Here is a 22,981-nt window from a genome sequence, read left to right as displayed (position 1 = left end):
AATGTAACTGAAAAGACAAATAATAAATTAGACAGTTTTATTCGTTTTAGGATATTTTATAAATACAACTGAAAAAGACAAGCAAAAAAAAGAATTTAATTAATGAAATAAAAACATTTTCAAATGGGTACTTCTTTTTTAATAATACAGATTTGAAAGTTACTTTGGCATATTTTAAATTTGGGTCTATTGAACAATGTTGTGACTAAATATTAAACATGATTCCTATACACTTAGATGATAACCAATATATACTTAAATTAAACCAACCATAATATCGAAATCTATCTAACTTTAATCTTAAGTCATCTCTGACCGTCTGTCATCTTCTCCATCTTCTTCCCCTCTTCCATCATCTGACTAATCATAATTTAAAAATCATGAAAGCTATTCTTGATGTTACCAAGCTTTTCGATGCGGAGCGAGTACGAGGCGGAGCGAGACCTTCCTGTTATTATTTTCCATTGGATCTCCGTAGATCTCACGAGAGTTATTCCAGATTTTTTTTTTTTTTTTTTTTTGATAATCCAGGGGTTCTCCACTTACGTGGGTCATTCCCTTGGGTCCGGTTAGGCAGCGGTCCACTTCAACCGGGAGGGCTTTATCTGGGCTGGGGACAAGGCCCAACACCTAGTACCGCATTTGGTGACAGAATGGACAGTTCGCCTCCGCCTGGCGTCAAACTCGTGAGCATGACAATTGGCCCACAGAGTTATTCCCGATGTTACCAAGCTTTGCGATGAATTCTTGATAAGGAAGATGTTATATGAGAACTTAGAAGTATTCGTGGAACGATTTGGAAATTTCTGAATCAATTATATTGTTCCCACTGCAGAGAACGCTCCCATTTGCTGCTGCTAAGCAAACTTGGATACATACTTAGTTGATTCACTCTTACATGTTATTCATATGTTCTGATGGTTGATTTCTCTTTCTATGTTTACTTAGTTGATTCACTCTTACATGATATTCATGTGTGCTGATGGTTGATTTCTCCTCTATGTTTCAGTTTTTCTAAATAGGATATCGAGGATGTGATTGTAGTCAAGAAACTATAGAAAAATTCTTGGTTATCACTGCTGAGACAAAGTAGCTTTAATTCGCCACTGTCAGGGAAGTCTACTCAAAAGGGCTCACCTACATTTTGGGAGAGTGCATTAAGGTCGGACTCCACGTAGAGACGACATAGATGGTGACAAAGCTGTTCAGTGTTTCAGAAATAATCACTGAACATCATAGATTTTTTAAGTCTGAAAAGAATAAATCTACAACATACCGCCATATATGTTACTAAATTAAAGCCATCCAAGTTAAGCGAGTTGACAGGTTTACAACACACTGTATCAATATATTTGTTTCTCCAGTAGCTCCTCGTGTCTTTAGAATCATTGCTTTGACTTTTTAACAACTACGGAAGTCATTAACGTTTCAGAAACTACTTCGACCAGATTATTTGATGCATCTCCACTTGAATTCTCCTCCTTTTCAGTTTGAACCATTGCATCAAAAACAACTACATGTGAATCATACAACCTTTCTTCGTTAATCACTTGAACACCAATGATCTCTTCTATGGTTACATCTGAGCTTTGATGCACTAGAGCTTTCCTTTCTCTTCCTTTGAAACACTTTTGGCGGAAGCTTTATCAGAAGTATCACCACCAAGGGTCCTAAAATAACTGAGCCTACGTTTTCATCAGTATCCTTATCTATATGTAATTTGGCTACCATTGTTTAGAACAGCATGTTGCTAACATTACTGTCACTAGCATCAACTGCTCTCTTTCCTTTCTTGAACAAACAACAACAAATATTTTTTAAAAGACAAGCAACAAAGATACGAAGAACCCATTTAGCAAAGTTACTCATCAGAATGTATACAGAATCACAAACTCACGAGTAGATCGAAATCGAAGGTTCAGAAAAAATAACTTTTGCGATCACTAAACCCAAGAAGTAGAGAAAACTAAAACTAGAAATCAAAAGTATAAACATATAAAAATGAAAGATATCCTAGTTACAATAAAGTTAGTTATCCATATTCTTTGGGGCAATTCTTTCGTATAGTCATTTTTAAGTTTTTATCACAAAAATAACTTTTTAAAAAGAAAATGACCAAAATAGCTTATTTTTATTTTAAATTTTTTAATATTTATTTTTCATTTTTTAAAATTTGAAACCATATCTCCAAAACCCCAACCTTTAATTCTAAATCTTAAGTATAGATTAGTTAATCCTAAGATAAAAATGTATTTTTACCCTTTAATAAAAAATTTTTTGGTCATTTTTTTCTTTGGATATTATTTTTATGACAAAAACTTAAAAATGACTATCATAGAAAATTTCTACATTCCAAGTGGACGATTAATATATCCAGCTAAAGCTTAGGAAATTATAGAGTGATGTTTGTTTTCTGGACATAGGAAATTTGGGTCAGTTTTCCTTGAATCTACTCCGTTCAATTTTTTCTTCAACTACGAAACAGATATGGATAATATATTTTACGATGCAGTATCATCAATTTGTTTATTTTACTTTATCAAATTTGTAAAAATTAAGAACAAAAAAGTTATCAAAAGTTACGCAAACTAAATTTTAATAAATTATTTAGAAATAATAAAATAATTTATATTTATAATTTTATTTTATTCAATATATATATATATATATATATGATCTTTTAATATATTAAAATGATGATTTTCAAGGTAAATTTGAAGTGGTATCAAATAAAATTAGATTTTTTTGATAATATTTTTAAACATAAAATTAATTAAAAATATGTGCAATGTTCTTATATAAATATTATATTTGTGGTCTTATTGATAATTTTTTTTTTGTAACAAGTCTTATTGATAATATAATTTGTAATTTTTTAACGCTGATTTATTATGATATTACAATTATGAGAAATATTATATAGATGATTCGACAACCGACAATACTACATACCTTATAAGGATCTACGTTTAATTGCATCACCTGAGTAGTCCTATGAAGATTCATGCCTGACCATACTTACTTGCACCATGTTGAAGATCTCTTGTAAACATTTCTTCCGTCTTTCGTAGTCTGCATAATTGTTTAATAAATCAATTTTTCCGGGAACTGAAATATGGACCTCCTATAGTATGCAATCTGCAAAAAATTGTATAGTATGAGATTCGTACCCTATACTTAGGTGTAGAAACCTTTAAACCTTAAGGACTAAGTAGGGGTTATTGGTTGTTGTATTTTAATGGATTTGAAAATCCGAACCAAATTTAGTGTTATTGGTTCTATGATTTTCAAATCTGTATTAAAATCATGTGTTATTGGTTTAATGATTCATAAATTCTGTATCAAATCAAGTGTTATTCAATCGTACGGATTTACTAATATATTTGATTTTATAATGGATTTGAATGGATTTGTTTGGATTTTTTAGTTAAAAATACAAATAGTCAAATTTGAGGGAAAACTTCCGGATTTACATATTTTACTTGGATTTATAAATACTATTTGGATTTCTAAATCAATCAAAACATATAAATCAGTAACACTTCATAAGCTACGGTGATTCTACGATATAATCCGTAAATTTAGATCAGATAGATTATGGATTGAACATTTTTGGAAATTATGTGGATTTGGTTTTTCTGGGATTTATCTTTTAAAAGTCAATAGAAGATCTGGTAGCTGGTTATTATTTTTTTTTTTTTGAACAATCTGGAAGCTGGTTATATAGAACGATTTTGACCCGTTTCTTTTTTTTTTTTCTTTTTTGCTAACATTTGGACCCGTTTCTTGAAAACCTTTAAATGAAGATTCTTTAATTTACTAATTAATGTTTATGTATGCCAGATAGCTAGGCAAAATAAATGTTTTTTTTTCATCTTTGGGCAGAGCATAAAGTTGGTGCACAGAAAAGGGAAGAGCATAAAGTTATGGTCTTGACATCTTATAATGTTTTAAAAGACTACTATACAAAAAATGACAAATTGAACGACAACAAGATTCGACTGATGCCTAAAAGTTTCTCTTTCTTTAGGGATCAGAATCCAACAAAGAACGTGCTACTTACCAAACGCTTTCTTCTTTGACTGTGATATTCTAGACGTTATTCCCTCGTGAGTTTAGCAAAAGAGTTTTTACTCAATACGTTCTTAACTTTCTTTTAAAGATTAAAAGGAGAGATACCAACGCGAAAGTGGCATCACTTTCATTAATACCTCATTAGACTTGAGCACCTTCGCTAGTAATGCCTTTACCAGTCTGTCTTAGTCCTCGTAAATGCGGTGTCGTTTTGATCCACGAGCGAGCATCGAATAACGGGTATATAATGCGTTTTTGGCTTGTTTCTCTATCGATCTCAGTGATTTGTCTGGAGCTTCTGACACGCGCGTAGTCGCACGTGTTTCACCACTTCACTAACCCTACACGTCTCCACTTCGTAGACGCTCACCCTATCTCATATCCACCGTACAATTACATCCGAAAGAGAAATCGAACGATCGTTATTTAAAGGCGCATGTATTATTGTACGACGCGACACACGTCCTTATCTTCTCCACTACTTTATTTTTAGTAACACCATTATCTCCACGCACAGTTTCGTTTCGTCACTGTCTTTGAAAACTTAAAGAAAAAAAGATGAAATTATTTTGAAAAGATTCCAAGTGAAGTAACCGTTTTAATCCGACGATGAGTATGAGACCCCGGCCATCTCCGGCCACCGCGCACGCGCCGTCGCAGGAGGTGTACAACATCATCCCGATCCACGATTTCTTAACGGAACACCCGTCGCTGCGTTACCCGGAGGTTAGAGCGGCGGCGGCGGCGCTTAAGGTAGTCGGAGACCTCCCGAAACCTCCGTTCGTCGATTTCACGCCACGCATGGACTTGATGGACTGGCTAGGTCTCCTCTTCGGTTTCCAGCTCGACAATGTTCGGAACCAGCGAGAGAATCTCGTCCTCCACTTGGCTAACTCCCAAATGCGTCTCCAGCCGCCGCCGCTTCATCCCGACGGCCTCGATCCGACGGTTCTCCGTCGTTTCCGGAAGAAGCTCCTCCGCAACTACACCAATTGGTGCTCGTTCCTCGGAGTGAGGTGCCACGTCACCTCCCCAGCTCATAGCCGTCATCAGACCAACGTCGTTTTGAATCTCCGGAGAGAGCTGCTTTACGTTGCTCTGTATCTATTGATTTGGGGAGAGTCTGCTAATCTCAGGTTTATGCCGGAGTGTATCTGTTACATCTTCCACCACATGGCGATGGAGCTTAACAAAGTTTTGGGGGGAGAGTTTGATGACATGACGGGGATGCCTTATTGGCCTTCTTTCTCCGGCGATTGTGCTTATCTGAAGAGTGTGGTTATGCCGATTTACAGGACGGTTAAGACGGAGGTTGAGAGTAGTAACAACGGGACGAAGCCACACTCGGCCTGGAGAAATTACGATGACATTAACGAGTATTTCTGGAGAAAGAGAGCCTTGAAGAGCCTTAAATGGCCTCTTGACTGTACCAGCAACTTCTTTGACACCACGCCAAAGAGCAGTAGAGTGGGGAAGACAGGGTTTGTGGAGCAGAGGTCGTTCTGGAATGTGTTCAGAAGTTTTGACCGGTTATGGATCTTGTTGCTTCTCTACTTGCAAGCTGCTATTATTGTTGCTACGAGTAGGGTTCAGTATCCATGGCAAGACAAGGATGTGGCGGTATCAAAGCCTTTCCTTTGTTTTTGATCTAAATTGTGATGTGTTAGTATACAAGACATTAACTGTTCTTCTGATTTCAGGTTGCGTTGCTGACTATTTTCATCTCCTGGGCGGGATTGAGGTTGCTCCAGTCTGTGCTTGACGCTAGCACTCAGTATAGTTTGGTCGGCAGAGAAACGTTCTGGCTTTTCGTCAGACTGATTTTGAAGTTCGTGGTGGCTGTGACATGGACGGTTTTGTTTTCGGTCTTCTACGCAAGGATTTGGAGCCAGAAAAATAAGGATGGTCGTTGGTCTCGAGCTGCATACGACAGGATTATCGTGTTTCTCAAGGTAGTATTCGTGTATGTTATTCCTGAGATGTTGGCTCTTGTGCTCTTTATTGTGCCTTGCATAAGGAACTGGATTGAAGAGCTGAATCTTGGAATTGTGTACTTTTTCACCTGGTGGTTCTATAGCAAGAGTTTTGTTGGTCGTGGGTTGAGGGAAGGTCTGGTGGACAATGTCAAGTATTCAATCTTTTGGATTGTTGTATTGGCCACTAAATTCATATTCAGTTACTTCTTACAAATCAGGCCTCTAATTAAACCGACCAGGGCGCTCCTCAACTTGAAAAATGCGCCGTACAATTGGCACGAGTTTTTTGGAAGCACTCACAGGATAGCGGTAGTGATGCTGTGGCTCCCTGTTATATTGGTTTACCTGATGGATTTGCAAATCTGGTACTCGATCTACTCATCGCTTGTAGGTGCAACAATTGGTCTGTTTTCTCACTTGGGGGAGATCCGGAACATTGATCAGTTGAGACTCAGGTTTCAGTTCTTTTCAAGTGCTATGCAGTTTAACCTTAAACCTGAAGAGCATCTTTTGGGTCCTAAAGCAACAGTTCTTAAGAAGGTTCGTGACGCTATTCACCGTCTGAAGTTGCGTTATGGAATTGGTCAGCCTTTCAACAAGATCGAATCTAGTCAGGTTGAAGCGACTTGGTTTGCATTGTTGTGGAATGAGATCATCCTAACGTTTAGAGAGGAAGACCTTATCAGTGACAGGGAGGTTGAGCTCCTTGAGTTGCCGCCTAATTGTTGGAATATTCAGGTTATTCGTTGGCCGTGTTTCCTCCTTTGCAATGAGCTCCTACTTGCGCTAAGCCAGGCAAACGAGCTCTGTGATGCTCCTGATCGCTGGCTTTGGTCGAAAATCTGTAGCAGCGAGTACAGGCGTTGTGCTGTTATAGAAGCCTTTGATAGCATCAAATTTGTGATTCGTAAAATTATTAAAAATGGCACAGAGGAAGAGTCCATAGTGAACAGGTTGTTGAACGAAATCGATGAAAATGTGGAAATCGAGAAGGTCACCGAGGTATATAAGCTGACAGTACTACTCCGGATTCATGAGAAGCTAATATCACTTCTTGAGCGTCTGATGGACCCAGATAAGAAAGTATTCAGGATTGTGAATATACTGCAAGCCCTGTATGAACTCTGCGCATGGGAATTTCCAAGAATTAGGAGGAGCACTCAGCAGTTAAGGCAGCTTGGTTTGGCGCCCGTTAGTTTGAATGCAGATACCGAGTTGCTGTTTGTCAATGCCATAAATCTCCCTCCTCCTGGTGATGTTGTCTTTTATAGGCAGATAAGGCGGGTACATACAATTCTCACTTCTAGAGATCCAATGCATAATGTGCCCAAGAATCTTGAGGCCAGGGAGCGTCTTGCTTTCTTCAGCAACTCTCTCTTTATGAACATGCCCCAGGCTCCAAGTGTAGAAAAAATGTTGGCTTTTAGTGTGTTGACTCCTTACTATGACGAGGAAGTAATGTATCGACAAGAGATGCTCCGAGCTGAGAATGAGGATGGGATTTCGACCCTGTTCTACCTTCAAAAAATATATGAAGATGAATGGGTCAATTTTGTGGAGCGGATGCGTAGAGAGGGAGTGGAGAACGAGAACGATATTTGGTCACAGAAGGTTAGGGATCTTCGCCTCTGGGCTTCATATAGGGGACAGACATTGTCTAGAACAGTGCGAGGGATGATGTATTATTATAGTGCCTTGAAGAAGCTTGCCTTTCTTGATTCGGCTTCTGAAATGGACATCAGTATGGGAACTCAGATTGCCCCTGAGCCACCCCGTTCTTACTACACAAGCGATGGTGGGGATAACACACTGCAACCAACAGCTTCTCAGGAAATTAGCCGAATGGTTAGTGGTATAAGCCATTTGTATAAAGGGTCTGAGTCCGGTAGTGCTATGATGAAATTCACATATGTTGTGGCATGCCAAGTTTATGGACAGCATAAAGCAAAAGGAGACCATAGGGCTGAGGAGATTCTGTTCCTGATGAAAAGTCATGAGGCCCTTCGAATTGCATATGTTGATGAGGTGAACTTAGGATTGGGTAACGTCGAGTACTATTCGGTTCTTGTGAAATTTGATCAACGACTTCAGAGAGAGGTAGAGATCTATCGAATCAGACTGCCAGGCCCCTTGAAGCTTGGTGAGGGCAAACCGGAAAACCAAAACCATGCTATAATCTTTACACGGGGTGATGCGATTCAGACAATTGATATGAATCAAGATAACCATTTTGAGGAGGCACTTAAGATGAGGAATTTGTTGGAATCTTTCAAGAAAAACTATGGCATTAGGAAGCCCACTATTCTTGGAGTCCGTGAGAAAGTTTTCACTGGTTCGGTTTCTTCACTCGCGTGGTTCATGTCTTCTCAAGAAACGAGTTTTGTAACCTTAGGACAGCGTGTGCTTGCCAACCCACTGAAGGTGAGGATGCACTATGGTCATCCTGATGTATTTGATCGGTTTTGGTTCATCCCCCGTGGTGGAATTAGCAAGGCCTCAAGAGTGATAAATATAAGCGAGGATATATTTGCTGGATTCAATTGCACTTTAAGAGGTGGGAACGTGACTCATCATGAATACATTCAGGTAGGCAAAGGAAGAGATGTTGGTTTGAATCAGATATCTATGTTTGAAGCAAAAGTAGCAAGTGGTAATGGTGAGCAAGCTTTAAGCAGAGACGTTTACAGACTGGGTCACAGGCTAGATTTTTTCAGAATGTTGTCTTTCTTCTACACAACGGTTGGCTACTACTTCAACACAATGCTGATCGTATTCACTGTTTATGCATTCTTGTGGGGTCGGCTTTATCTAGCACTGAGTGGTGTTGAGAAAATAGCAAAGGATAGGAGTAGCAGCAATGAAGCTCTTGGTGCAATCTTGAATCAGCAATTTGTTATCCAGCTAGGACTTTTCACTGCACTTCCTATGATTCTTGAAAACTCCCTGGAGCGTGGGTTTCTTCCAGCAATTTGGGACTTCATAACAATGCAGCTACAACTCGCATCCTTTTTCTACACGTTTTCCTTGGGAACTCGAAGTCATTACTTTGGTCGGACTATACTCCACGGTGGAGCCAAGTATCGTGCCACTGGAAGAGGCTTTGTGGTGGAGCATAAGAAATTCGCTGAGAACTACAGATTGTATGCTCGAACTCACTTCATCAAGGCGATTGAGCTGGCGATTATCTTGCTGGTATATGCGGCTTATAGCCCCTTGGCTAAGAGTTCTCTCGTCTACATACTAATGACGATTTCGAGCTGGTTCCTTATCACATCCTGGATCATTTCTCCCTTTCTGTTTAACCCATCTGGTTTTGATTGGCTCAAAACAGTTTATGATTTCGACGATTTCATGAGTTGGCTTTGGTCCAGAGGCGGGTTGTTCACCAAAGCAGATCAGAGTTGGTTCACTTGGTGGAACGAGGAACAAGATCATCTGAAAACAACTGGAGTGTGGGGAAAACTGCTAGAGATTTTACTTGATCTTCGGTTCTTCTTTTTCCAGTATAGCATTGTGTACCATCTTCGCATTGCGGATGGTCAGACCAGCATTGGTGTATACTTGGTTTCTTGGGGATGCATCATCGGGATCGCTGCGATATACATCACAACAATCTACTCTCAGAAAAGATTCTCTGTGAAGGAGCATATTAAATACAGATTCATCCAGTTCTTAGTAATATGGCTCACGGTTCTTGTGGTCGTGCTGATGCTACAGTTCACTAAACTTACAGTTGTTGATCTGTTGATAAGTCTCTTGGCTTTTATACCCACGGGGTGGGGATTGATCTCCATAGCGCAAGTACTGAGACCGTTTCTGATATCAACGGTGGTTTGGGACACAGTAATCTCCGTTGCTCGCCTCTACGACTTGTGCTTTGGGTTGATAGTAATGGCTCCAGTTGCATTGCTTTCTTGGTTGCCTGGTTTTCAGAATATGCAAACTCGGATTTTGTTTAATGAAGCCTTTAGCAGAGGGTTGCAAATTTCTATCATTCTAGCTGGCAAAAAATCCGCTTGAAGCAGATCTTGGGTATGAATCTAATCTTATCGTATAATGTTACTGATTATTTTTAAGTACATCTATTAACACGATTGGTTCAATCATATTTACAGGGTTCTTAGATTGTTGAAGATTACCATATTTTGGGAACTTGAATTCAGACGGTAACTTATCTACTTGAAGCAAGGTTCTCTTGTGTCTTCATTTGTCTTTAGCAGCAGCATAGTCTTTTACTCTCTTGTTACCGTGGCGCCGCACCAGATTACTGTTTTTTCCCCACGGTGGTTGGAGTTGAATGTGGATTAGTTGACCTTGGCCTTTGTGGGTTTGCTAAGGTAAGTATGAATCTATGTATCTTCATTGGGTCTGATGAAAGATAAAGTTACTGATTATTTCTGAAGACCAGACAACTAACTGATGATTATGTCATATTGCAGGGTTGTTATAAGATTTTACCATATTCAGGAGCTTAAAAGTGACGGTAGTAAGCTTCAACACTGCACCATTTTTGCTGATCGTGTACAGATTATTGGCTCGTGCATTTTAGTCTCAAGTTCACTTTGAACAAGCTCTTGTTTCTTGCTCTTTATGCACATATTATGCTTGTGTGAAAAACCTTTTATTTTAAGCGTCTTTCAGTTTTCTTTTTCCGCTAAAAGTTTCTTATATCGCTTTTTCAAGTGTTGATTCAGCTTCGTTACTTAATTCATGAGAAGTTTATCACGTTTGCAAAGCATTAGTAAATTAGAGGGCAAGGTCACTGTAAAAAACCAAAAAACCTTGGCAGGAATCTTATGAGAATATGAATTTGAGAATGGTTTTAACTTGACAATTCAAAACTGTAGTGAATGTTGCAGTCTTGCATATGTATACCATATACCCATTTGAATATGTTCTTAATTTATTAATTAAACTAAACTCTCTATTTTTTTGCTTGTCTTTTTCAGTTGCATTTATAAAATATCCTAAACCGAATAAAACTGCCTAATTTATTAGTTGTTTTTTTAGTTACATCAATGAAATATGTTTAAATGAATTTAAACTTCCAATTTTATTGTTTGTCTTTTAAAGTTACCTTAATGAAATATCCTTAAATAAATTTGGACATAATGTCATTTAATCAACAAAAAAAAACTCATGAGTTATCCTTACGTGCATAATTTTAATAATGGAGATTTAAAAAAACGTGCATCATTAAAATGTTACCTAAAACATACATCATTAATATATAACATGTATCAATAAAACTAGAATTTGACTCACATAATTGTACGAATATTATTTTTAGTTGATTAAATTAAAAAATATTTATTTATTCAAAAAATATTTAAGAATGACTATGTTTTTAAAAATTATATGGTATTATTTGCTCATAACTCATTTGTCATTTGCTAAATTGTTAGAAATAAAATTTTAGCATAATATAACTCAATTGTCATTTGCTAAATTTATGGTTTTTATTTATATTTTTTATTATTTAATTATAATATTTTTATTTTATATTTGAAAGAGAAATGAATTTTCTTTCAAACAATATTTTTGTAAATGTATTTTTTAAAAAATAATCAATTTAAATTGTTATTATCATTGAATATAATTATTTTTGACATAATTTGAGTTTTCGTTTACATCAAAACTTATCATATTTTGGGATAATTTTAATTTAAAATGTAATTTTCATATTTTTCAAACAAATTCTAAAAATATTTTTTAAATATTTTGTTATAATTTTAAAAAAAATATTGAGTTGCATTTCAAATAAAAAGGTAAAGATATTAAAAATATTCTAATTAAAATATGTAAAATTTAATATAGTTTTAAGGAAATGGTCAAAATAAAAAAAAATTACACATAAAAAAAATCATTATTTTTGTTAACTGGACGGATCATTATTTATATGATATCGCAAACGAAAAAAAAATTTATGTTTTTACAATTATCTAATTAACTATGTATACTCATTTTATTATATTTTTTTATATGATATCACACATTCGTAAAAAAATAGATAGTTTAAGATGCAAAAAAAAAAAATTTACTTAATAAATATAATATGAATGAATTTTATAAATACATCATTTAATAAAATATTAATTAAAAATTGAAAATTCATATCCGCGCTACGAGGATCTAGTTCTAAGTTTAAATGAGCTTGTGAGTCCACACATCATTGACTTTCTATAGAGTTGAAAAAATTACCTAATCGGTGGTGATCCAATGGTTGAAGTTGAACTGGTCGGTCATTTTGTAAGTTGATTCTTTCTATTATCCTTATTCTAACGTCATTAATTACAGTTCCATAAGGATAAGGGCCAGTCTTTTCCACTAATTGACCACATTTACTCCAAACAAAGAAATGTATATTCAAGAAATTAAAAATGGGGAAAACGTCATTTAAATCCCGAACTAACCAAAATAGCTATAAAAATCCTCAACTTTTGGGTAAGCCAAAAAATTCTCAAACTTTCAAAAATTTCCTAAAATAATCCTAAACTTATGTTGACTAAGCCTTTTTAAACACCCCGAAGTTAACCGTTAATTTTTCTTAAACTTCTGTTAAATAGTGAAACGATGTGTTTTACTCCATAATTAAAAACATAAACTCGTGTCTTTTCTTCTTCTTCATCGACTCTGCAAATCCTTAATTCCCAGGAAAAAAAAATTCCTCTTCACCATGGGATCAACTCAGAAGCTCGTGGATTTCCAAGCAAGTGTGTATGTCATGAGCTTGTGAAATGTACACGTCTAGGACGCAAGAAAATCCTGGTCGAGCGTTCTTCAGGTGCGTGAGTAAAAGAGATAGGGGCAAATTTTCTCTGACCAAAACCGATATAAATGATGATATGTTAAGAAAATTTGGTCTGAGAAGTTATTGTTTTAGACTTCTTTGAAACAATTTGTTGCTATATTGTTTAAGAAATTGTGTTGCTTTGATGTTTAAGAACATGTGTTGTTCATGATGATTAAGAAGATATGTTGTTATGGTGTTAAACAAAATAATAAAAGAGATAGTTGGAACCGTTTGGGTCACAGGAGAGGAGATGACAAAGAAACGTAACAGACGTAAAAGGCGTGTAACAAGAAAGACGTGTTATCCATGATGTGCTGTTAACAAAATGAGAGGAGATGAGAGTTTTGAGTCATTACATAATAAAGGAGATTGTTTTAGTCATTACATAACACAAGAGATGGTTTCAGCCATAACATAAGAAAAGAGATGGTTTTAGTCGTAACATAACAAAAGAGATGGTCTGAACCATTACATAATAAAAAAAGAAGAATTGATTAATCTTGAGATTGTTCTTGTGAAAAACCTTGTGTTGATTCCTCCTACAAAAAACGCAAGTGTAAGCGACATATACAACATGTTCTCGACTAAACAAGTGATTAACAAAAAGAAAAAATAGCACATCTTGAAGTCTTGGCCGACCCCTTGGCCTTTTTGGTTCTCTTTCAGCTGTCGGATTAGAACATGTAGTTTTGTTGTGACCAGTGTCTAGGCAATTAGAACAAGTCATCATACGCTTTTCTCGTCCCAGTTTTGAAGATTCATTAGCTCCTTTTTTTCTATCATAGTTGTTTACTATGTGAAGCAATGATAGCTTTTTTGGCATTACGAACCATGCATTGCCTTCTTATATCCTCTAACATTTCCAACAATAGCTTTTTTCTAGCTTCTCTAATTGTCTTGTTGAATGACTCACTAAGGTTGTTAAGGTTGTCATTGCAATCTGATCCTAACCTAAAAAAAGCTCTTGACCATGTATTGGGGTTTGTTTTCTGAAGGGAGTTAAAGGCACCTGAGCAATATTTTTTTAGTGTGTCCATATGCTCTTGATAATCCCCTAGAGTGTAGCTTCCTGTTATCTTCCAAAATAATCTCTCTAATTCAGGATCTTTATTGTCTCTTTTCCAGTTTGCAAGGATATGTCTTGAACACATTCGGTGTTCAGCTTCTGGAAGCTCATTCTTGACAGCATTCACAAGTCCCTGTTGATAAGAAGACACAATCAAATAAGCACAACACAAAAAAGCAGAAATTAGCGCACCACAAACCTTCTGCTTGTCGGATATTATTGTTGTTGTTGCTCCTTCTTGCAGTCCTAAATCCGATTTCAAAAGCTTCACAAACCATTCCCAGTTCACATTATTTTCAACCTCAACAACAGCCCAAGCAATTGGCACAATCCTGTTGTCTCCATCTCTTCCTACAGCAGCTAGTAGATGCCCTTTAATATCCCACTTCAAGAATGCACCATCTAGCCCAATGATAGGTCGACATGATTCTATCCAAGATTCTCTTTGAGATGTGAAACAAACATATAACCTGTCAAACCTTTGCTTGCTTCCTGGAGTAGCACCGGGAATAGTCTCAATAACCATTGATGTATACTGATTGGACCTTTTTATCTCGGCTTCATAATCCCATATACGTGAGAAATGCACTTCATGGCTTGTTTTTCTCTGTCGGAATAGCTTAGACTTCGCTTTTGCACATCGTTCCTCTGTGACAATCAAATTGTACTCTCTCTTGACCTCTTCAGCCATCTCCTTTTTCGTAAACTTCCTGTTGATCCTTAACCTCTCCGCAAACAGCCAAGCAATTGACGATACCTTAAGCATCTTTGAGTAGTCTGATCTCATGCAATTATGCTCATTGATATACACTTTCACTTGCATCTTGTGCCTCCTTGGTTCGTAAGAACAGTAAATCCTCCAAGGGCAATTCGACTCAACATCAGAGCATCTCGCACCCATCTTCCTTGATGTAGACTTGTACATTTTAATGTCATAACAGGTCTTCAGAGAGTACCGTAACAATGCCAACTTGAAATACTGCTGCACAAGCAAATGTCTTCCCCAATGCCAAAAGCTCTTCACTGTCAACACTATTGGAAAACAACTCTCTTCGTTCTACCTCTTCTTCGTCTTTGTCGGAAGATAATGGATCCGGTATCTTCTCATCATCCCAAATATCATCACCACTCTCTCCATCACTTACATTTCTTCTTCTCTCGCGACATCTCCAAAATATTGTGATAAGTCCTCACAGTTCTCTTCTTCCACGTCTAATCCATTTTCTCCATTCTCTTCTACTTGATTTTCTTCAACCTCATCCTCTTCGTTATCACCACCATCTCCTTCTCCATCATCTCGGTCAACATCCTCATCATGACAGTCTCTCTCAGTGTCAGGTCGAGGTTCGTTGCGTCTCTCCTCTGCGGTGATTCGTTCAAGCCCACGACCTTTCCCTGCATCGTGCTCCTCTTCAATTGTTTCATTCGATGTAGCTTTCTTCTTACGACGTTTATGATCAAGCTTCTTCGGCCTCTCCATCTGTTTTCTTCAAATAGTCAAGAGTTAAGCTTGATTCCTGTGTAGTAATCTATGGATTTAGGTGAATGATATTGGGAATTAGGGATTGTTATCGATGGAGAAAAAGAGAAGACGACGAGTTTTTTTTTTTTATGATAGAGTAAAACTCATCGTTTATTAATTAACGGAAGTTTATAAAAAGTTAACAGTTGACTTGGGGATGCTTAAAACGACAGAGTCAAACATAAGTTTATGATTATTTTGGAATTTTTTTTAAAGTTTGAGAATATTTTGGTTTACTTAAAAATTGAGGCTTTTTTAGCTTATTTTGTTAAGTTTGGGATTTTATTGACGTTTTTTCCAATTAAAAATTAATTACTTGCACATTAAATACTAAAATAGAGAGAGACTGGGATATTCAAATCATTTAAGTCATTTGAACAGAAACAAATGTCTATATAGTTTGTCACTGACTCACTAGTGAAATCCTAATTTTTAATTTATAACTCGGAACAACGTTGAGAGATCTGTTCATCAAAGAATGTCAAACCCAACATCTTTGTGTTTTTTCTATGAACTCTCAAACTCTTCTTTCATGGAAGTAAATGAAGACAAGACCCCATATATGCAAAATAATCTTCAAGGAGAAGAAACTTCATTAGGAAAGAGAAAGATATGTAAGTTGTTCTATAACAAAACCCATAAAACTATATGCCTTGGTGTTTCGTCTTTATCTGATTGATTTGGCTCCGTGTTCCAATCACAACGCTTTGATATGTTGACAGCTTCAGTTGTGGAGACAGAAGATGAAAGGGAAGTGAAGAGAATAGCCTTCTCCTCTCAAGAACCTCTAGAAGAAGAAGAAGAAGACATTGATATGATCGAGGAAGATCCAGAAAGAGAGGATCATATAGATAATAACGAGATAACCATGGAAGACAATGTTCTTGAAGAAGAGTATGTTGTTGACTTTTATGGTTTCTTTTGAAACATTGTCGTTGACTTTAATGTTTTTTTTTCTTCTTTTCGAAACCTATCTTCTCTTGGCATCTGCGTTGACTTTTTCTTATAATCTTTGCTTTATTGCTTCCTATGTCGTGTAATTATTTTGACTTATTTGGATAACTAAGAACTTCTAAGCCTTAAACCCCATAACTTCCTCGGATTAGAGACTAGATGAGATTAACAGTCCATGTAATTATATATACGAAATGGAAAAAAACATTCTCTGTTTCTTTGAATTGCTCCAAAATCAAAACTAGACACCCACAAAAATGTTATGTTGCAAATTTACAATCATCTTTCAAGCGTCAATATCTTCTTGATTTCAGCATTCCTGGCATCAGGACATGTTGGATGAATCGGCTTGATCAGGATCTGTCTGAATCTCATGTGCAAGTTGTCGTGTTAAATGATCTGCTCGTTCATCATGTCCTCCTGCAAATGTATAAACCTTGAAAGCAAACTGAAAAGCCCTCCATAGCCTTTTAGCTCTCTCTTCCTTCACATTATTCATCTTGCTTTCTTCACTGTTCTTCGCATTTTCATTCGCTTCTCGCCTCTCCTACAGAACATATAGATCTAATCAGTTTCAGAGAACCAAATTCTTGATTTATATGTATATCTACCAATGTTCTAAGAACCGGTCTGCGTTTAGGCAGCAAATTGATTATAAACGAAATGATTTTTCTAAAACGATCCTTTAAAAGAAATCCCTATAAAGCGTCTGATTACCGCCTGTCCATTTCTTGAACAGTGATATATACCTTTAATGCTAACTCCATGCAGTTTGATGAAACATCAACCATTGTTTCTTTGACTTGGACAAGAACTTCGAAATCGATATTAATGTTGTGTCTCTGGAACATTTTAGCTTCTTCATCTTTTGTTCGTTCCACCGTTTCGATTTCTCCTTTAAATTTGTTGAAGTAACGCTCAATCTTGTCGAGAAGATCGTTTAGTGGCGGCTCAATCTTCCAGTTCTTGAGCTCAACTAGAATCCCATCTAACTTCTTATACACAGCACCAGCTGTTCTTATGGCTTCTAGTTTCTTCTCAGGGAAACCTTCAAACCTCGCAAGAACCTAAAGAACCGAACCAAGTTTAGTTTAAGAAAGAACCATATATATATATATATACTTGAAGACAACGTACTTGTGTTTCATCGGTTAGTTTCTCAAGAACAGATTCCACTTTGCTATGAAACTCGAGCAACTCTTTCATGTCTTTTGTCTGAAATTTCTGTATTGAAGATTTCAACTCTTCGATTGATTTTGCGTATTTCTGAACATCTTCTTCGATTTGCTGGAAGTAACTCGACCTGTGACACAAAAACAAAAGAGTCAAAAACTCAAAAGACATAAAGAGATGACTTGTGACGCAAGTCTTTTACCTTTTTGTCATCTCTGCAAGTGCATCAGCCATTCCTGATCTAGCACCTTTAACAGGAGACTTATCTGGAACATTGTTTTGCCCTTTACTTGCTTTTGACGGCTTCCCTTCGACGCCGCGGCCTTCAAGCTTCCCTTTGAGAACCCAATAGAGATTAGCAATCTGTGCTGATCTTCTAAGTTTGCTAGTTGTTCTCTTTCCACGCAAGGTTCTTCCGCTGCCCGGTGGTGCTGGAGGTGCCGGCGTGGTCGGACTATTACCTCCAGAGTCATGTCTTCTTGAAGGTGGTGGCGGTGGTGGAGGAGAAAGAGTTTTTCTTCCTGGCTGTGGTGACGATGGAGGTGGCTGTGAGAGAGGAGTAGCTTTCTTATTGAGAAATGATGGTGAGGGAGACGGTGGTGGCGGTGGTGGAGAAGGTGGTGCCAGTTTAGTTACTGAGATTGCTTCTTGAAAAGATTCTGTGGAGTCTGTCTCTGAAGTTGTGGGTTCACTATGATCCTCATGCTCTGTTTCAGAACCTTCCTTATGATGCTCTCCATCAGTCACCACATGCTCTGTTCCAGAACTTTCAATATGATGCTCTCCTTCAGTCTCATGCTCTGTTTCAGAACTTTTGCTATGATCCTCTGTTTCTGAAACAGAGGAGTCGTTATCTTCATCGTCCTCTCCTAATTTCTCACTCTCTTCTTGTTCTTCTTCTATAATATTCTTGAGATCAAGATCTTGAAGGCTGTCTGAGTCTCTACGCGACAGTATCCGCATCGCGAGCTGCTTCAAATCAACAGGGCTTAACTTATCCAAAGCTTGAGCTCTTAAGTTCCAAAGACTCGGAGATGTTGAGCTACTACTAGACATCATTGTCCCGGGAATAACCGATCTCGGTGTTAGTGGAGAAGGGAAAAAAGAGTTGTTGCTTTCTGAATAGGACACAGATCTTCTAAAGCTTCTTCTTGCTTCTGATGGAACACCTTTAAAACTCTTTCTTCCATCAGAGTCAAGATCCATCATACCAAATCTTTCTTTTGTCATCTTGATGAGTCCATCAAGAGCTGCTAAAACATGTTCCACTGCAAAGAGAAACAAAAAGAAAAGTTCAAGAAGAGTGTTGTTTATCAACAAGATCCTTCAAACAAAGTGTTGGTTGGTTGTAGTAAACAAACCAAGACGATCTGACTTGTTCTTGCCAACTCCACTGTTCCTGTACTTGGACCGATAAATCCAGTCACTATCCATAATCCAAGAATCACCAATGGCTCTGAGATCCTCGTAGAAGAAAATCAACATCTGTTTTTGGGGCATTTCTGGGAGTCAATCAATCAGATCAACAAGACTCATCAAGTAAAACAAATAACCCTAACTCAAAAATTATTATTTACTTCTTTTTTTCTCTTTCTTGCAAAGTAATGTTTATTATGTAATTCAAAAACTCTTTAAACCCCTTCTGTGTACCTTATCCATCTCAGCTCCTTCCATGTCAAAAGATTGGTTAATGGTTACAATCTCTGGAGAAAGCTTTTGTAGATCCTTCATTGTATGTGTTATGATCTACAAAACAAACATAAAAATACATAAAGAAGAATTTAATAAAATCAGGACGAAATATTCCGCCTGGCTCCAAATTTTAAATACTTAATATATATATAGATCATCCGGCGCCACACGATCCAAAACATATATATATATATATGTATATGTATGGATCCATCAGGTTTTTATAAGCCTATAAATCTTAGGGTCAGCCCCTGAATAAGATGTTATGTCAAGAGAAATGATCACCTCGGTGACAGATAGAGAACCATCAAGAGAAGGCAAGTCAATCATATCTCTGAAAGAGAAGATGTTCTTTCTCAGTTCCACCATTAATATGAAATTTGCTGTACATTTTGGTGAAGAACCTTCGAAATCGTTGTGTCTCGGTGTGTTTGGTTTCTTCTGTACCGACAAAGGAGACACCGCGCTGCCTGAAGCAGTAGCTTGTTTTGGAGATTTGAAGCTCTTTGGAGAAGCTTCTGCAACGGAAGGTGTCTGTGAAGCTGTGCTTTTGATCTTTTTACTCTTCTTTTTTTCGACATTGTTCTTTGATGTTGATGCACGTCTAAAATCGTGTTTGCCCTTGATAAGTTTCTTTAGAGCAAGCCCTCTTGCAACCTAAAAACATCAGAAACCCTTGACTATTTCAATATATATATATATAATCTTAGTCTTAATAACTTTTTTTCCTTTGAATATTTATATGTGAATTAAATTTGCTGTTCTTTGAATATTTATATAGCCCTATTAACCTTCAAAAATGTAAAAGTCTAAGAAATCAAGAATCTTGTCCTCAAACTAGCATTTTAACATGTAAGGCAAAAGCAAACGTGATAGTTAAGAAATTAAGGAAATATTATTTACATGCAAAAACAATTTTAAAAAAAAAAAATCAAATGTTAGAAAACATATTTGGTATTCTTTTGAAACACTTCTGAGAAATTCAATGAAAACAGTACACAACAACCCTTTTGTTTGTATTAAATTTTTCATTTAAAGTTAACAAATAAAATACTAATACAAACAACTGATGAATTGAATTGTAAAAGACAAACCTGCAATCTTGTGAGCTTGCGACAGAACGTTATTGGCTTGAAGCCGCAAAGCCTCCCGCTCGACATTGCGAGTAATGAAGTCGAGAAATTTATTTCTCAACCAAAAGAGGATTTAATCAGGAGAATCCATTAGAAAGAGAGTTCTCTTTCTTGATGAATATGTTTTCAGGTAATTCTTTTAAAAGAAGACGTGCGAAGAAAGAAAGAATTGCTTTTCTTCAACCCTTTTCAGCAGATGATCTCTCTCTCTCTTTGGATGTAGCTCTTTTGGTTATTATTAGACAAGTTTCAAATGATAGGAATCGTTGACTATTATAATCACTGTTAATTCTTCTCCTGAAGGTTTTGCTAAAAATTGCACAAGCTGAGAGAGTAGATAAGGTTTAAAATTGTCATTCATAGAAGCTAAACCAATCTGAGCATTACCGTCAGGGGTTAGCTGTTATTCTTAGGTTTCCTAAGGTTTCTTTTCAACGGTTGATTATAATTGGAGTTTCTAAATTAGTCCAATTATATATTCAACTCAACGAACTGAGAAATGCAAGAAGAAAGGAACTGTAAGAAGAAGAAAAATAAGCATGTTACTATACTGTATATACAAAAACAGAGGAAGAGAAATGTGAATAAACTTCTGAGCTTTTGAGCCAAACACAAAGTACTATTGAGATAAAAACATAGCAATTGTGTTCGGTCCGGAGAACCATCGAAAACGATCTGATTGTACATTGTAGTGATGATTTCATTTCAAACAAGGACTTCCTTTTTTGGAGCAAAAAAGTGGTACACATCCATTAAAAATAACAAGGCTCGTTTATATTTTAAGTATTTTTACTTTGAATCTGAAAACGTTTCATTTTTTTAAAAAAAAATATGTAGTAAATAAAAACTAATATCAAATTCTAACTAGTATTTAGAAATTATTAAATCAATAACACAATATCATATATAGAATTGATCATAAAATGTGAACACTGATCACTACTCAAAACGAGTATCGTAATAGACTCGCAGTCGATATTGAAATATCTAGATGGTATTTTGATATGTAAGATATAATTTTATAAGTCAATTCAAAGTGTATTGTCAGGCAAATACATTTTCCACTCGACTTGGTTTTACTAGTCAACGTCGTACGACTCGTATCCAGGCACTTGAATTAATTGATGGATTATGTCGATACTATGACTCATGCATGATGTTGTGTGTGTGACATATTGAAATCTTTAGGTGATGCAAATCCAATCTACAGGTAAAAGCTCCCGAAACTTCATCATATCAGTTGATTTTTTTTCCAGAAATTAGCTGTCTGGATACGACGAATTTTCCACGCTAAACTACATAAATAAATTAGGGATTTTTGCCGATAAAGAACAAAAGAAGCATACCTTTGTCCCCTTAGAATAAAAAATCCAATTTTTATCCCTTTAGAACAAAAAAAAATGAAAAACCTGTTTTGTCCTTTTTAATAAAATACGGTTAATAGTAAGAACTAAAAAGGAAACGGAGTAGTAAAAAAAACATCACTTTCTTTGTCTCCGACTCCCGTTTCTAAAACGCAGAGGCGATTCCGCCGTCTGACTCTTTCTTTATTTTGTCCGTCTAAGTTCGTCGGAGACGACGATATCGTCGTCACGTCTCTCCTTCGTCCTCCTTCTGTCGTCTTTACTCTTTGAGAACCATCGATTACAAAGAATTGAAGGTTAGGGTTTGGAAATCCCCTTTATGATTTTTTTTCTTTTTGTTCATTTTTGTTTATGTGTATGTAGTATAAAGAGCTTGAATTGTTTAAAAATACAAATCGATTCGCGTTTATGGTTTTGATTGTCGTTTGTGGGTTGAGTTGATTGTGAGGTCATTGTGGTTCTTGTTCTCTACGATTCTGAATTCTATTTTGTTTGGTATCGACTTTGTTTTGTGTTTTGAATTCGTAATGGACTTGAAAAGGCTAATGAGTTTATGTTTTTGATAACTATGACATGTTGGCTTGGCCATTTTGTAATGTAATTTTGTCAGTATGTTGACTCTATTTGCTATTAATGTTGTTATGCTTGTTATGTTGACTCTATTTGCTATTAATGTTGTTATGCTTGGCTTTATTTACAGGAAGTTAAAACTGATGACGATGACATGTTTGATTTTTTGAAGAATTTGTCACAATCATCGAACTATGTAGATAAGGGGATGCAAGAATCTTTACAAGACGCCTTGGAAAACCTTTCTCAAGCATCACATGTTAAAGGTTTTGATCCCTCACAAAAAATCAAGGACGAAGAACCAGCAGAATGGGTTACTCCACTGTCTTCATTTAAGCCTCCGGATTGGAAACCACCTACTCTGAAAGATGAGGAATTACTTGAGGACCGGGTGCATGACATTGATCACTCACTAGTGTTTGTCCCTGAGGATTCATGGGCCAAAATAATTGAGTGGTCCTCAACTTCCAAGTAAGTTTATATTGTTTCTTAAAACGTTAGAATAGTATCATTTTTAACTGAATTTTGCATTGCAGTGAACTGAAAATAGGACCTTCTATGTTAACAAGTGAGTTAGCAGCACGCGTCATGGGACCTACAGAATGTCTTTTGAATCACGTGAGTCTAAATTTGTTCCTTAATATTTTCAGTGCACGACTTACAA

At 36.5% G+C, this 22,981-nt stretch overlaps 4 protein-coding genes, 1 long non-coding RNA gene and 1 other non-coding gene across 6 annotated transcripts; 4 read left to right on the top strand and 2 right to left on the bottom strand.

The window, feature by feature from the left end:
- The first annotated feature begins 121 nt into the window (after positions 1-121).
- On the top strand, positions 122-1,422 carry LOC106374596. Its single transcript, XR_001274994.3, has 2 exons — positions 122-920; positions 1,010-1,422. It is a non-coding gene; the product is annotated as an uncharacterized LOC106374596 (long non-coding RNA).
- A 3,156-nt stretch (positions 1,423-4,578) lies between these two features.
- LOC106376386 (callose synthase 11) lies at positions 4,579-10,695 on the top strand. The gene is made up of 4 exons (XM_013816458.3): positions 4,579-5,694; positions 5,775-10,082; positions 10,166-10,387; positions 10,490-10,695. The coding sequence occupies exons 1-2, from the start codon at positions 4,684-4,686 to the stop codon at positions 10,068-10,070; spliced, it is 5,307 nt and encodes a 1,768-aa protein (XP_013671912.2). The 5' UTR covers positions 4,579-4,683; the 3' UTR covers positions 10,071-10,082; positions 10,166-10,387; positions 10,490-10,695.
- Positions 7,714-7,797, top strand: LOC125593738. The gene has a single exon (XR_007329632.1). It is a non-coding gene; the product is annotated as a small nucleolar RNA J33 (small nucleolar RNA).
- A 2,927-nt stretch (positions 10,696-13,622) lies between the features above and the next one.
- LOC125592563 lies at positions 13,623-15,389 on the bottom strand. Its single transcript, XM_048767803.1, has 3 exons — positions 15,055-15,389; positions 14,109-14,907; positions 13,623-14,042 (listed from the first exon to the last, which is right to left on the bottom strand). Exons 1-3 carry the CDS (start codon positions 15,387-15,389, stop codon positions 13,623-13,625), a joined length of 1,554 nt encoding a protein of 517 aa, XP_048623760.1.
- Positions 15,390-15,844: 455 nt separating this feature from the next.
- Positions 15,845-16,457, top strand: BNAC09G22370D. The gene is made up of 2 exons (XM_013814590.3): positions 15,845-16,045; positions 16,154-16,457. Exons 1-2 carry the CDS (start codon positions 15,910-15,912, stop codon positions 16,354-16,356), a joined length of 339 nt encoding a protein of 112 aa, XP_013670044.1. The 5' UTR covers positions 15,845-15,909; the 3' UTR covers positions 16,357-16,457.
- A 32-nt stretch (positions 16,458-16,489) lies between these two features.
- Positions 16,490-21,283, bottom strand: BNAC09G22360D (uncharacterized protein At4g04980). The gene is made up of 8 exons (XM_048768278.1): positions 20,345-21,283; positions 19,536-19,907; positions 19,209-19,304; positions 18,920-19,043; positions 17,761-18,826; positions 17,523-17,688; positions 17,135-17,452; positions 16,490-16,932 (listed from the first exon to the last, which is right to left on the bottom strand). The coding sequence occupies exons 1-8, from the start codon at positions 20,408-20,410 to the stop codon at positions 16,711-16,713; spliced, it is 2,430 nt and encodes an 809-aa protein (XP_048624235.1). The 5' UTR covers positions 20,411-21,283; the 3' UTR covers positions 16,490-16,710.
- Between the last annotated feature and the right edge of the window lie 1,698 nt (positions 21,284-22,981).

This window comes from Brassica napus, chromosome C9, assembly GCF_020379485.1.
Source record: "Brassica napus cultivar Da-Ae chromosome C9, Da-Ae, whole genome shotgun sequence".
NCBI classification, from domain to species: domain Eukaryota; kingdom Viridiplantae; phylum Streptophyta; class Magnoliopsida; order Brassicales; family Brassicaceae; genus Brassica; species Brassica napus.
Note: the sequence above shows the minus strand (reverse complement) of the source record. Positions and strands in the feature narration are given on the sequence as shown.